Source organism: Olea europaea, chromosome 18 (assembly GCF_002742605.1).
Source record: "Olea europaea var. sylvestris chromosome 18, O_europaea_v1, whole genome shotgun sequence".
NCBI classification, from domain to species: Eukaryota; Viridiplantae; Streptophyta; class Magnoliopsida; order Lamiales; family Oleaceae; genus Olea; species Olea europaea.
Genome location: NC_036254.1, coordinates 11,551,923 through 11,566,808, shown reverse-complemented (window position 1 = coordinate 11,566,808; position 14,886 = coordinate 11,551,923). Strand labels below are relative to the sequence as shown.

The 14,886-nt window shown below is 41.4% G+C and overlaps 2 protein-coding genes across 2 annotated transcripts; one reads left to right on the top strand and one right to left on the bottom strand.

The window, feature by feature from the left end:
- Positions 1 to 5,695: 5,695 nt before the first annotated feature.
- On the bottom strand, positions 5,696 to 6,507 carry LOC111366739. Its single transcript, XM_022987437.1, has 2 exons — positions 6,487 to 6,507; positions 5,696 to 6,388 (listed from the first exon to the last, which is right to left on the bottom strand). Exons 1-2 carry the CDS (start codon positions 6,505 to 6,507, stop codon positions 5,696 to 5,698), a joined length of 714 nt encoding a protein of 237 aa, XP_022843205.1.
- Positions 6,508 to 7,110: 603 nt separating this feature from the next.
- On the top strand, positions 7,111 to 9,260 carry LOC111366738 (putative RING-H2 finger protein ATL21B). The gene is made up of 4 exons (XM_022987436.1): positions 7,111 to 7,144; positions 7,253 to 7,384; positions 7,880 to 7,898; positions 8,544 to 9,260. Exons 1-4 carry the CDS (start codon positions 7,111 to 7,113, stop codon positions 9,217 to 9,219), a joined length of 861 nt encoding a protein of 286 aa, XP_022843204.1. The 3' UTR covers positions 9,220 to 9,260.
- The last annotated feature ends 5,626 nt before the right edge of the window (positions 9,261 to 14,886 follow it).

Sequence of the window (14,886 nt, the reverse complement as noted above, 5' to 3'; positions counted from 1 at the left end):
ATTTTCTATTTATTTTTTACTTTTTCACTATCAGTAAACCTTGTTGGAGTCGTCGGGATAAGGTGAGTCCTCTAGACTTTAAGTTGTTTGTTTTTAGAAAAGTCTATATTTAAGATAGGATGTTGAGCAGTGATAGTGATACGTCATCCTCGAGTTCGGGAACCCCAACCGAGGACATAGGGCAGTCAATAATACCTATGGTCGTCCCCATAAGTGCTAATCCTCGAGCTCAGGATATCCCGACCCCGTTAGTATACCCCGACCAGCCTTGTAGGTTTAAGGAGCACTTAGCAGTGGCGACTGCTAGGGAGTTCGGCCTGATGCCGAACTGTGATTTTAGATCTCCTGGCGATGAGGATAGGGTAGCTATTGCTCGGGAAGGAGAGTTCGTCATTTTCAAAGATTCTCTAAAGGGGGGATTTAGGTGGCCACTGCATCCCTTTTTCCTCGCAATCTTGACCGAGCATAATATGAGCCCGGGCAATTAGTGTCGAACGGATGGAGGATGTTGACATACTTCTTTATTGCTTGTAGATACCTCGGGATTATCCAGTATGTCGACTTATGTAGGATGGTCTTCGACCTAAAACAACTCCCCCAGTAATCTTGTTTTGCTTACCTCTCAACCCGAGGAGGGTTTAGAATCCCGAGGATGCCTAGCTCCCTGAAGGGGTGGAAGGATAAGTGGTTCTATGCTATACCTCAAGATCCTGACGTTCCCTTTAGTCCTCGGTGGGGGGTGCTCGATACTACTAGGTTTTGTGGGGGTCAGGCGTACTTTGAGTCGTTGGAGAGGCATAGGCAAATGCTAGAGGAGCTCGAGCCCCTCGTTTATGACTTGGATGATATCCTCGGGGATGATATCCTCGAGCTTGCGAACATGAAAGGCATCAAGGGTAGGATACGTGATTTTGACGCTTAATTTCCCGACCTATATATTTTACTCATGCTCGTGCTTATAACATGTTATTTTTTTGCAGAAATGACGTTTGACCCAAGTGCCCTTCTCAGGCGGTTAACAAGAAGTCTAAGGCTCCCCAGGCTCGAGCTCCAGGCCAGAGGAGGGGCCAAAAGAGACCTCGGGATGCGAGGCCTGAAAGGCAGACCAGTTGGCCCAGTGAATCGTCAAGGCCCCGAGGACAGTCCCCGGGAATAGAGAGGACGGGATCTCAGCAACAGGATCTTCTGGGTACTCCTCAGGAGCCTCGTCCTCGGGGACCTATTAACGTGGTCGACCTTGAGGATGAGTGCCTGCCACCGGGCCCTGCTAATCCCGAGGGATGCTCTTGATGTTAGTCAGTGCTCAGTATCGTCGACAAATACCGGGCAGACGTCGACTTAAGCAATGGCTTGAGGGCTCTCGAGGCTATGGCCTTGAAGGTAAGATCGTCGGCAATTTTTATTTTTATTATTTTTTGTTATCTTTACGTCCCGAGATTAAGTTACCCCCACTTTTTTTCAGACATTGGGAATAGCTCGAGGTCTTTCCTTGAAGGGGAAAGACAAGTCTTCAAAAATGGCCGACCTTGAGGGTGTCGTTTCTGCTCGGGATCTGAGGATCGCCGACCTAGAGGAGGAACGTGCTTAGCTGATGAGGGAGCGCGAGCAAATGCGAAATGATCTTTGCAATGCTCAGGATGAGGCCGGTACTACGAAGGCTGAGGCTGAGCACTTCAAACTCGAGCTCGAGCGCAATCAAAAAGATTTGGATGCAAAGCTGGCCAATGCTCGGGAGGATGCGGTCGAGGGCTTTAAGAAGTCTGATGCCTTCAACGAGTTGAAGGGCGAGTATGCTATGGGTTCTTACTTTCATGCCCTGAAGGAAGCTCGAGCTTTCATTCGCCTGAGGCCAGATGCTCGCCCTGAGGATCTGAAGTCAATCCCCGAGGTGGCTGACGACCTTCATCTTTCTGAGTCTGAAGAAAACGCTAGGGATGAAGACGTCGACATTGAGGGTGATGATGCCGAGGAAGGCCAAGGTAGTCAGAACACCGACGCCTAAGTTTGATCAGTCCTTGAGCATTCATTTTGATTTGTAATTGTAATTTTTTTGATGTAAAATGCCCGATCTTAATGGAAATAGTTTATCCTTTTCACCGAGCTCATTCTGTATTATCGTCATATTTCTATTTCATCAACATATGCGTCGAACTTTCGTTAACTAATATCTCGACGACTGAGAAGGACTAATTATCTCGATGACAAAGACAATTAATTATCTCGACGACTAAGAAGATTAATTATCACGACGACAGTATTGAATTAATATCCCGACGACTAAATAATCTTGACGTTTAAGAAGAAACAATTTGATTTTAATCAAGTCATAATGCCGAGGATAATAGCGAATAGTTTAATACCTTGACGGTAAAACTATCCCGACGTTGGTATTGAATTACCTCGAGGACTAATCGCGATGGGTGGTAACCTTGAGGTGTTCGAAGAATTGTGACCGGCCTCTGTACATAAGTTTATCCCGAGCTTTCACTTTGGAGCCTTGGACAAAAATACAAGGATATATGGTCGGGGATGTATGTCCTCGGGATTTTTACTTGTGCTGCACTATTTTGATGTGCTGATTATGAGCTCCAAGATTTTGGTACTTGCTCGAGGCAAGGCTTACATGCTTGCTCGGGGCAAGGCTTTAGACGGCTTGCTCGAGGGCAAGGCTTACATTGGCTTGTCGAGGACAAGGCTTAGGGTGGCTTGCTCGAGGGCAAGGCTTACATTGGCTTGTCGAGGACAAGGCTTAGGGTGGCTTGCTCGAGGACAAGGCTTATATTGGCTTGTCGAGGACAAGGCTTAGGGTGGCTTGCTCGAGGGCAAGGCTTATCTTGGCTTGTCGAGGACAAGGCTTAAGGCAGCTTGCTCGAGGGCAAGGCTTACATTGGCTTGTTGAGGACAAGGCTTTGGTAATTCCTGGACGCAAAGCAAACTATCGGGCTGTTATACCCAAGGTTTGGATTTATTAATTGCTCGGACTGGACTCGAATTTATATTGTATCCAAGCTGCCTACGTACCCAAACGGGATCAAGCTGAACATAGTTCATTACAAAAGAAAACGGAAAACATGCATGGGCACGCAGGCCCGAAGAACTAAAAATAACATTCAGAAGAAAAAATACAGAAAAAGAAAATCTCCTAAATGGCGTCGAGAATGTTACTTGTAATATATTTTTAGATTGTCAGCATTCCAGGGCCTTAGAAGAGGTCTACCCGAAGTGTCTCTTAGGCTGTATGCTCCTTTGCGAACCTGTCGTATAACCTCAAAGGGTCCTTCCCAGATGGGCCCGAGCTTCCCTGGGGGGTGACCTGCTGCTTCGGCCCTCCTCAAGACCAAATCGCCAGCTCTGAACCTCCGAGCCTTGACTTTGCTATTAAAATGTTTTGCTGTCTTAATTTGGTAAGAGGCCACCTTTATAGCGACTTGCTCCCGTACTTCTTCCAAGAGATCAAGGTGTTCAGTTGTATGCTCCGAGGTTTCTAGCACGAGCCTCCTATGGCTTGGCAGTCTAATTTCCACTGGGACCATTGCTTCAATGCCATAGGCTAACATAAAAGTGGTTTCTCCTGTGGTTGTCCTATGAGTTGTTCTATACGTACATAGTATAGAAGGCAGCTCGTCGGACCAAGAACCCCTAGCATTGCTTATTCTTGTTCGGAGGTCTTGTAATATGATTCGATTTGTTACCTCGGCCAGACCATCGCTCTGAGGATGCGAAACTGATGTCAGACAGTGATCAATCCCAAGGTTTGAGCAAAAGTCCCTAAACTATTGATTGTTAAATTGCCTGCCATTGTCGGTGATGGGGACCTTTGGTATCCCAAACCTGCAAATGATAGACCTCCAAGTGAAGGCTCTTAGCTTGGGCTCCGATATTGTGGCGAGAGGTTCGGCCTCTGCCCATTTTGTGAAGTACTCTACTGCTACAGCAATAAACTTTAATTGACCCCTTGCCACAGGAAAGGGGCCGAGGATATCAACTCCACATTGTTCAAACGGGGCCGAACAGTTAATGTTGGTGAGGTCTTCGACTGGTGAGTGGATAACATTACCAAACCTCTGGCACCTATCACATCTTTTAACATATTCTGAGGCGTCTTTTTTCATAGTTGGCCAATAGTATCCATATCATACGAGTTTAAAGGCCAAGGCCCTGGCTCCTTGATGATTCCCGCACACACCTTCATGAACTTCAGCAAGGGCTTGGGATGACTCTGATGGTCTAAGGCACCTTAGGTATGGAAGAGTAATACTTCTGCGAAAGAGGACGCCGCTGATCATGCAGTACCTAGGAGCTCAAGCTCTAATGCTTCTAGCTAACCTAGCATCGCTTGGTAGATTTCCACTTGTGATGAATTCTATGATTGGGTCCATCCAGGATGGTTCGTTGTCAATGTCCATGATGTCGAGGACTTGATTGATGCTGGGTTCTGTGATGATTTTAATGTGAACTGTTCTGTCAAGGCTGTCTACCCCCATGAACACAAGCCTTGATAACGCGTCGGCTTTTTCGTTGTCTTTTCGAGCATTTTTTGCAATTTCACAACTCTTGAATTTTCGTTGAAGATCCTGAACCTTCATACAGTACAAACTCATTTTCTCATCTTTTCTTTCAAATGATCCTTCAATCTGTCCGACCACCAGTTGTGAATCGCTGAATATCTTTACGAACTCGAGCTCAAGGCAAAGGGCTAGCTCCAGAGCAATAACGACGGCCTCATACTCGGCCTCATTATTGGTTGCTTCAAACTCGAACCTAAGAGCGCATTGGATCTCTGTTTGTTTGTCAGGGCTGATGATGATGACCCCTGCACCCGAGCCCGAGGAGTTCGATGCTCCATAGCATTGTCTGGCAGCTGTCTGGTCTCCACGCACGACCCCAACGCCATTACTTGTTGGAAACTTCATGGCTAGGTGGAAGGTAGACACAATGGCTTTGATCTTGTTTAGGAGTGGTCTTCCCAGAATGGCGTTATAGGCCATTGAGACACATACCACTTGAAAATATGTCATCTCCGTAACCTGTTTCTGGCCAGAACCCAAAGTTAGAGGAAGCTCGACGACACCCTCTGGAGTGATGACTCCTCCCCCAAACCCCTGGAGAGGAGTTTTAACCGCTTTGAGCTGCTGAGATGAGATTTCCATTTTGGCAAAAGCTTCTTGTGAAAGTATATTGGCCGCACTCCTGTTGTCGACCAAGATTCTCTTTACTTCAAAATTGGCCACAATCGCTGAGATTACCAAGGCGTCATCATGTGGAAGTGATACACCTTCTAAGTCCCCGGTCCCAAAAGTAATATCCTCTAGCTTTCCATGAGGCATCCCAGAGGCCAAGGCATATTGCTTTCTTCCACTGTTGGAGTCTCCTCCCGAGGCAATACCCCCAATGATGATATTGATGGTTCCAGCAGTAGGTTGACTATCCCTTTTTGCCTCAAGGGCTTTTTCCCTACCACGCTCATTCCTCGGGCGTTTGTCGTTACCGACGTAGGAACTCAGGAGTCCTCTTTTAATAAGGGCTTCAATCTCCCGTTGCAGGGCCTTACAGTTCTCCGTGGTATGCCCATGATCCCGATGGAACTCACAGTACTTGTTCATGTCCCTGGATTCGGGTGGTGACCTCATTCTGAGAGGCCATTTGAGTTCCTTCATATCCTTGATCTCCATCAATATATTTGTCTTTAACGTATTTAAACGCGTGAATGACGTCGGGGGAACCTCCTGTCTTTGTTTTTTCCGATGTTGTTCTTCACGGGGGTTCGGGTCGTGCTGTCGTTTATGCTCGACCTTGTCATGGGGTGGTCCAACCTTTCTCGGTTCAGTGTTTCCTCCATATTTATGTACTTCTCGGCTCGGGTAAGAAGCTCGGTCACTGTCTTTGGCGAAGTTTTGGATAGAGACATCTTGAAAGCCTCACACTTTATGGCATATGTGAGGGCAGAAACTACTGCAGTTATATGTACGTCGGGAATCTGAAGTCTTTCCTTGTTGAACCTGGTCATGAAGTCACGTAGGGTCTCATTTTGCCCTTGTCTAAGTTGCATGAGGAAAGCCGCCGTCTTCCTGATGCGTTTACTGCTTGCGAAGAAAGCAGAGAACTTATCTGCCAAATCCAAGAATAAGGCTATGGAGTTGGGCTCTAAGGTTGAAAACCAATCCCTAGCAGCATTCGTCAAAGTTTGCGGGAAGGCCTTGCACATCACCTGATCTGGTGCGACCTGTAGATTCATGACGTCTGTGTATATGTTAAGATGATTGATTGGATCCGTGGTCCCATCATATTCTTTGATCCTAGGATACTTAAATCTGTCTGGCAAGGGAAATGTCAATATCTCGGGAGTAAAGGGAGTGTTGGGACTGAATCTTGTCGTCCCTTTGTTGCCCTAAAGTAGGCCCGCCGTAATTCCTTCTTGAATAATCCTAGCGAGTTTCCCAGACTCCATGGTCACTGATCTCGAGGCCGAGGTCACATGTGGTATACCCGAAGCCCCTGCTCCGCCATTGTCAGGGACGTGTCTTTGAGCTCGAGCTCGAGCATCAACCATAAAACCCCCTTGGGGTGCTGGTGTGGGTGACGGATGCGAATTTCTTTGACTTTGCAGCTGAGTTAGTGTGGCGATCTATTGTCTGAGTTCCTCAAAAGCTCCAGCAGTGACGACTGCCGGCTGGGGCTCTGGCACTTCTGATGATTCCTCTTGAGGAACAGGGATATCCTCAGAAGGGGGTTGGTTTGGAGCAGATGAGCTTGCTTGTGGAAGACCTGAACGTGTGTTTACCATGGCTTTTGGTAGCGTTTCCCATAGACGGCGCCAATGATGCTACCAAAAATCGTATATGTAGATTTCTCGAGTTTGATGACTGATGAGGAGCACGAACGTGATCTTCCGGTACCTGAAACAAAGGCAACGAGGTGTGTTCTCGTCGTCCCTCCGATGCTTAAGTCAGAAAGGGAATTTTGTGCGTGAGGCTATGTGCTGGAGAACAATGAAAAACGTACCTGAATAATGATTAAGGGTTTCGTATTTATAGAGGTAGGTGGTGTGTTCATACTAGGATTCTGTAGTGCACCTGTAGTAGAACAGCTTGATTTTGCATTCTTATACCAATGAATCCTACGCGAGATAGGAGTTTGAATTGCGGTATAACTGTGATACTAATTATTTAATAGAGTTCTTCTGGGCATAGGAGACATGAGTTGAGGATTTTTAGTCAGAATAAATTTCTCATTGGATAAGGCGTTGACGTAGGTCATAATCCCGAGGACATGTCGAATGATTGTCGAATAACTCTTGGGGCTAATAGCTCGGGCATGTGGAAGATACCCGAGCACATATATTCTGAGCATATTGGTAAACATATCGACGAAATAGAGTCATCGGGTTTATATACGTCGGGAACAAATATTTGGTTATATCAGGTTCCATAAAATTGTATGATTAAAAATAGTTTTGAAAAGAAAATTATTTTAAGAATGAGGCCAAACATCTTTTTCTACGTGTTCTTATCCTCTCCCGGCCAACATTTATGTAGAAAGCATGTTTGACAACAATTATTTCAAAATTCTCTATTCTACATGCATATTTTTAATTATACATTTACATAATAAAATATTTTGCACGTAAATTCAAAAAAAAAATTCTACTTTTTAACCACTCATTCTAAAAAAATTCACTATTTAAAACTCTATTTTAGCTGAATAATAACCATCAAACAGGAGCTAAATATAAAATTATCTGGTTTTAACAAGAGTGGCAAGATTAGTGCTAGATTATGTTCTCTAACTGATGTTTAGACTAAAAAATTATTTTAAATTCAAAAATATTGTACCGACCTCACTCTAATCAGAATAAAGATATCTATACATTGTCCTGCAGTCTGCACTGGCCTTGCCAAGTAAAAGTTTAGGGATCCTGCTACTCATACATCGGATTATGATTTTTTTATTCATAGTGGCCCCCTGTTATGAGGGGTCGGTACACCACAAATATCAAAATCCAAAAGTTTAGATCCGAACATCACCCATTGACTACAGGGCCGTATAGTTTTGCTACACTAATACCTAGCTTCTATTGACTTCCCCATATTAATTTATTAGTAATAACCCTTCTTTACTAAGTCCAGATAGCAACATTCCTAATTACTAGATATTTGAAAAATGGCTCCTCGAGGCATAATCCAGCAGTGTAAATGATAAGAATGAAGTTATCTTACGCCTTGTTGACAGCCGCAGTGTGGGGGTTCGATTCCTGAGACATAGAATTGGACTCCTTGTAAGCGTAGTGTACAAACAGCTCTTGTTTTCTAACATGTTGGGGCACATCCCGCATTTACCTCCCTCACAAAACTCTAGGAGCGGGGCGATGGAGGCTCTCAAGGTTGGGGTTCAACCCTTTTTTTTTTTTTTTTTTTTTATTATTATAAAAAGATATTTGAAAAATGTCCGAAACTGTTGACATTATTGTATATACCTTGTTCCAATAAATCATTAGATTCGTATCTGGAAATCAGAAGTCAACAAATCCATGGATTCTCGTAAAGTTGTCTGTTTTATCATCTTCTCTTCTTCCCTCAATTCTTGATCACAGTTTCAAGCAGCACAGAATTCTGCTTCACATCAGCCTGTAGCCGGGGCGAGGCCATTGTTCAATTCCCTTTTCGACTCGAAAATCGTCATCCGAAACGATGTGGATATCCGGGTTTTGACCTGTTTTGTAATAGCCAAAACCAGACAATAGTTGAGCTTCCCAATTCAGGGAAGTTCACTATCCAGGCTATTGAATATGAAACTCAAAATCTATGGATTAATGATCCTGAATATTGCCTCCCAAAATGCCTTTTGAAATTAAATCTCTCCGGTTCGCCTTTTACTGGAGTTTTTTATCAAGATTTTACGTTGTTCAACTGCACGTTTGATTATCGAGGGTTGGATCCTATAGCTTGTCTTAGTGGGGAGAATTACACAGTTTTTGCTACTTCTCATAAGAGGGCTATTAGTTTCTTGGCTTCTGAGTGTAATTTGATAGCAACAATTGCTGTCCCGGTTCAATGGACATTTCTTGAGCCGGTTTTATCATCTGATCTCAGTGGCGATCTCCGACTCCAGTGGGCGGCGCCACTCTGCAGAAGGTGCGAGTCACGCGGCCGGCGATGTGGGTTCAAGAGCAATTCCAGTACCGAAATTGAATGCAGCAATGTTAATCGCCATGGTAAGTGACTAGTTATCGAACTCCTTTTCTTGCTTTCAAGATTTCTTAATCCACTAGCCAAAATAGTGTCAAAATGCCTGGAGATATTACCACCCAACGCGCATTATCTGGTGGCGCTATCGCCAGTACTTTCCCCCTTTTCTCTGATTTCTTGGTATACATACTTTTTTTTCGGTGAAAAAATAAGTTATTGATGAATTTGTGCTTGTGTTGATTTTCATTGTGAAGGATTTGAGTACTATTCGCCAAGTTCTTGATCATCAGGTTAGTTAATTAATGAAGATTATTGATTTCTTTGTTTTTTGTTTTTTTGTTTATTTTCCTGTTTTTGGCAATTCATTGATGATTTACCTTTGATTGCCGTGTTTATGTAATGTTGGTGGTGGTGTTTTAGGAGGTATTTGTGAAGCTAACACGTTTCATCTTATTATTTCTTAAATGATTAGAAATTGTATCTTTTGCACTTCAGGGTTTGTGAATAAATTGATTTTAGCTATAATTTGATTTATTCAGTTAAGAAAATTAGATTAATTGTAATTGGACTAGTTGACTGGCTATGGTTAGGTCTATACCCAAATCCCGGGTTTTACATGGTTGTGTAATGTAATTATCATTTAAATGTTAAATTGGGGAATTTATGTGATAAATAATATTATGTGCTTTTTTTATTATTTTGGGTTGTATTGAATTATATTTTCGTGTATATATGATTTTTACATTTTAGTATATTTATACATAGATTGAAGAATTTTTAATATTATTTAATTAATTAATAAATGACATCGCTATTATTGTCGTTGACTGTCGACGGTCAACAGTCAACGGTCAACAACCACCCTAGCTGGCCTTCATTCCTAGATCCGCCACTGACCAATCCCACGAAAAAAAAGGGAAAAGAAAATAAAGGAAAATAAAGACTATAAGAGCGCGTTTGATTGTAAGCATGGAAAGAAAACAAATTATAGGTAATCCAATTGCCTAGAACCTATTTGTATGGAAATTGTCAATTAAATGTATTTGATTTTAATTTTCAACCTGAAAAATATTATACTCGTCCTTTTTTTATTGATGGACGGATGAGAGAGAATGAATTCCATGGAAAATAAAATCCTACTCCCCTAAAGAAAATATTTTATTTGATTTTAAGAAAAATATGGCCACGTGACCAAAAGTAAAAAAATGTTTTCCATGAAAAAAATATTTAATCAAACAGTACAAAAGTAAGAATTCTGAATGGAAAAACATATTTTTCATCAAGAAAAATATTGACAATCAAATGCGAGATCGGGTAATGCTATAGTGAGTAACTACTATAGTCATCCTATGCTCACTATGGATGATTAAGTAATTGACTATATGTCACATAGAATGGCTACTATAGTCGCCATGTATTTCATGAAATATGTGGTAAAAAAGTGTATAAGAATTATGGGAACAATGAAATGTACGGTTAAAAATAATATTCGATAAGCTTTTTAACAAACAAAAATTTTAACAAGCACTTAATCTGATGCATGGCTAAGCTTAAAAAAATTGTTCGCAAATAAATAATCTTTTGAAAGTAATTCTAATTCTACTACACTTAACTATTCGAGGGATATATGATATATGAGAACAAAGTGCATATGAATATATATAACCCAATGAAATTTTTTTAAATATCATCATTACGTTTTCATAAATATCAAAAGTTGAGAAAGTTTGAACAAATCAGGTTATAATTCACCATTTGTTTAGTAGAAAATAATAAGGAATTTATATAAGGGATGGGAACAAAATTTTTATAAATGAATGAAGGCGATATTAAAACCAACTCTTTTGTCTAGCATATTACTACCATCTTTGATCATCTCATTCAAAAGTTTTAAACATGATAGAGATTGGTGTGAGAATATGGTTCACCTAACACCATCTATTCAGTTTTTGTGGACCATTGGATGAAGATCGACGGTCGAGATTTAATCTTGGGGGAGATGTTGTGACTTGATGAGAGGGAGCTCTCGGTTTTTCCCAGCAAAAAGGACTCTCGGTTTTTTAGCTTAAGGTGGTGGTTCTTTGCCGGATTTTTCCCCTCTCTCTTGGAAGGTGATTTGCAAGTCATGGAGGGCTGTTCTTGAGCCTGAAAAATCAGCCATAAGGAGGAGAAGAAGCTGCTGCAAGGAAGAAGCAAAATCTGTCCAGATTCGGCCAAAGACAGGTTGCATTTTTCCATCCCTTTTTCCATTGTTTTGCCTTAGAATTTCTTCTATTGTTTGATGTTTTGGTTGATTGAACTCCTAGGATCCCCAACACACTGGTATCAGAGCTAGGAGGAGTGAAATCTGTCCAAAAATCGATCAAAACCGGCAAGGAAATCGCCATTTCATTTTCTGACCAAATCTGAAAAATTCAAATTCCGGCCAAACTATTGACTTTCCGGCGAAATGGAACCTGGACCCATAACCAGCAGACTGAGGCGCTCCTTGTGGTGGGGCGCGTGACCCGCGGCGGCGCGTGGCGGACCTCCGACGAGCTTTTTTCGGGCAGTTTACTTATTTTGACGTCCTGAACACACTGATGTCGTTTGTTTTCTGTTTCAGGTTTTACAGAAAAAGTTGGACGATTTTGCCCCTGGCTTAACGTCTACCGCAATTAGGTTCAGAAACTTGGCGATATATTTATTGTTTTTCAACAACGACTCGAAAATCGTCATCCGAAACGATGTGGATATCCGGGTTTTGACCTGTTTTGTAATAGCCAAAACCAGACAATAGTTGAGCTTCCCAATTCAGGGAAGTTCACTATCCAGGCTATTGAATATGAAACTCAAAATCTATGGATTAATGATCCTGAATATTGCCTCCCAAAATGCCTTTTGAAATTAAATCTCTCCGGTTCGCCTTTTACTGGAGTTTTTTATCAAGATTTTACGTTGTTCAACTGCACGTTTGATTATCGAGGGTTGGATCCTATAGCTTGTCTTAGTGGGGAGAATTACACAGTTTTTGCTTTTGTGAATTCTGTTGATTGAATTCTTGTGATTAATTTGTAACCTGGAAGCATATTTACCTGCTTTATATACCTGTGTTTCGTGAACGGAATATTTTCACTGTTGTGCTTCATTTCTAAAAATTGTTTTTTAACTCGGCACTCAGTTATATATTGATCATCTAGAAAGAATTTTTTCAAAAACTTTTTTGTTGTGTCTACGAGTACAGGCCACTCTTTTATAGAATCTATAATGGGTTCGAGGGTCGAATTATCGCAATTCGATGGAAAGGGGGATTACTCGATATGGAAACAGAAAATGAGGGTCATTTTGGTCCAACAGAGAGTTGCTAAAGCTTTTGATAATCCCGCTACATTTTCTGATGAGTTAAAAGCTAAAACAACTGAAATTGAAGACATGAATGAAATTGCTTACAGTTATATAATTTTGCATCTATCTGACAACATTGTGAGACAAGTTGATAGTGCTAAAACTGCTAGAGCTTTGTGGATTGCTTTAGATGTCATGTTCTTAACTAAAACTTTACCTAACAAAATATACTTGTTGGAGAAATTGTTTAGTTTTAAGATGGACCCGGGGAAGGATGTCGAGGGAAATTTGAGTGACTTTAGCATAATTGTTAAGAGTCTAGCTCATAATGATAAAACATTTGATGATGAGGATTTAGCTGTCATATTGCTAAACTCTTTGCCCGAGTCTTATAGAGAAATGAAAAATGCCATAAAATATGTTAGGGACACTCTCACTCAAGTTATTGTTTCTGATGCTTTAAAATCAAGAGAACTTGAATTAAAAAGAGAGAACAGAATTCATTCTCGTGAAGAGAGTCTATTTGTTAGGGGAAGATCTAAAAAGAAGGAATTTAACTTCCATAACAAGAAGGGGAGAGGAAAATCTAAAATGAGATCCAAATCTAAAGATAAAAGCGGTAAGAAATGTTATCACTGTGGAAAGTTAGGACATTTCAAAAAAGACTGCTTTGACTGGAAAAGGAAACAAAAAGACCCGAACAATTCTGATGTTGATAATGCTGCTATTGCTTCTGAATTTAATAGTTTGCATGTCATGAATGTGTCTGAAGAAGAATTTGACAAAAATTGGATTCTTGACACAGGGTGCACTTTCCATATGTGCCCTGATAGGTCTTGGTTTTATAACTATAGGGAGACCGAACCTAGGAAGGTCTACATGGGAGACAATAATTCTCAAAATGTGATTGGAGTTGGTGACATAGCCATCAGGATGTATGATGGGGCCGTCACACAGCTCAGAAATGTTAGATATGTCCCAAATTTAAAGAGGAACCTCATTTCCTTAGGTTCTCTGGAAGATGAGGGATATACCTTCAAGTCTGGTAACAAAATTTCGAAAATTATGAGGGGCTCTCTTGTAGTTATGAAAGGGCCTAAGACGAATGGGCTGTACTATCTTGAGGATAGAACTGAAATACCATTTGATTCTAGCCTTCTTGCTGTAAGTAAAGACAAAACTGAACTTTGGCATAACAGAATGGGTCACATTGGGTTTAAAGGGCTAAAATCTTTAAGTAATCAGAAATTACTTGGAAAAGATGACATTGAAACTATGGAATTATGTGAAACTTGTGTTTTGGGTAAGTCTCATAAGGTGAGCTTTAAAGCTAGCTCTCATAGGACCAGCAGACCATTGGACTATGTCCATGCTGATCTATGGGGCCCGAAGAAGCACTCCACATTTGGTGGGAGCAAGTACTTCTTGTCCTTAGTGGATGATTACTCAAGAAAGGTTTGGATTTATCCTTTGAAGGCTAAGTTGGAAACTTTTGGAAAATTCAGGATTTGGTTAAAGTCTGTTGAGAATCAGTTAGACAAGAAACTTAAAACGTTAAGAACTGATAATGGGCTTGAATTCTGTAATAGCGAATTTGACAACTTCTGTAAGCAGAAAGGTATAACAAGACACAGAACTGTTAAATACACACCTGAACAAAATAGGGTCACTGAAAGAATGAACAGGACCATAATGAACAAAGTTAGGTGTATGTTGATTAGGTCTGGCCTTGCGAAAGGTTTTTGGGCTGAAGCTGCAAGTACTGCAGCTTATCTGATTAATAGGTCTCCGTCCAGCAGTATAGGGTTTAAGGCCCCACAGGAGTTGTGGACGGGAGAGCCTCCAAATCTAGAACACTTGAGGGTGTTTGGATGTGCTGCATATGCACACCAATCTGAAGGGAAACTTGAGCCGAGGGCTGTCAAGAGTGTGATGTTAGGGTATCCCGAGGGTGTGAAGGGTCATAGGTTATGGGTTTTAGGGGTCCAAGGCATTAAGATCATTAACAGCAGGAATGTAGTCTTTAATGAATCTGAGATGCCATGTCTAAAACAAAAAATCGAAGAAACTAACAAATCTGAAACTGAGAAGAGTATTCAGACTAAGGTGAAGCTGACTAGGCTAAATTCACCTACACCCGGGAATGACAAAAATGAACCTATACATCATGAAAATGAAAATGAAATTGAAATTGAACCTAAACCTGAACCTGAAGAGGTGACTGAACTTCAAGATAACATTGAACCAGTTGAAGTTGAACATTTTAATGATCAGCCACCTAATCAAGATTATCAGCTTACTAGGGATCAGGGGAGGAGGCAGATCAGGCCAAATCCTAGATATGAATCCCTAAACTTGACTGATTTTACCTTGGTTT

Bases quoted from the DNA above. Each gene is read 5' to 3' on its own strand.
- LOC111366739 (XM_022987437.1), bottom strand. From the start codon at position 6,507: ATGGCGGAGCAGGGGCTTCGG. The intron at 6,389-6,486 runs GTATACCACATG...GGCCTACTTTAG, and splicing joins TGGCGGAGCAGGGGCTTCGG to GGCAACAAAGGGACGACAAG.
- LOC111366738 (XM_022987436.1), top strand. From the start codon at position 7,111: ATGAATCCTACGCGAGATAGGAGTTTGAATTGCG. The intron at 7,145-7,252 runs GTATAACTGTGA...GCGTTGACGTAG, and splicing joins AGATAGGAGTTTGAATTGCG to GTCATAATCCCGAGGACATG.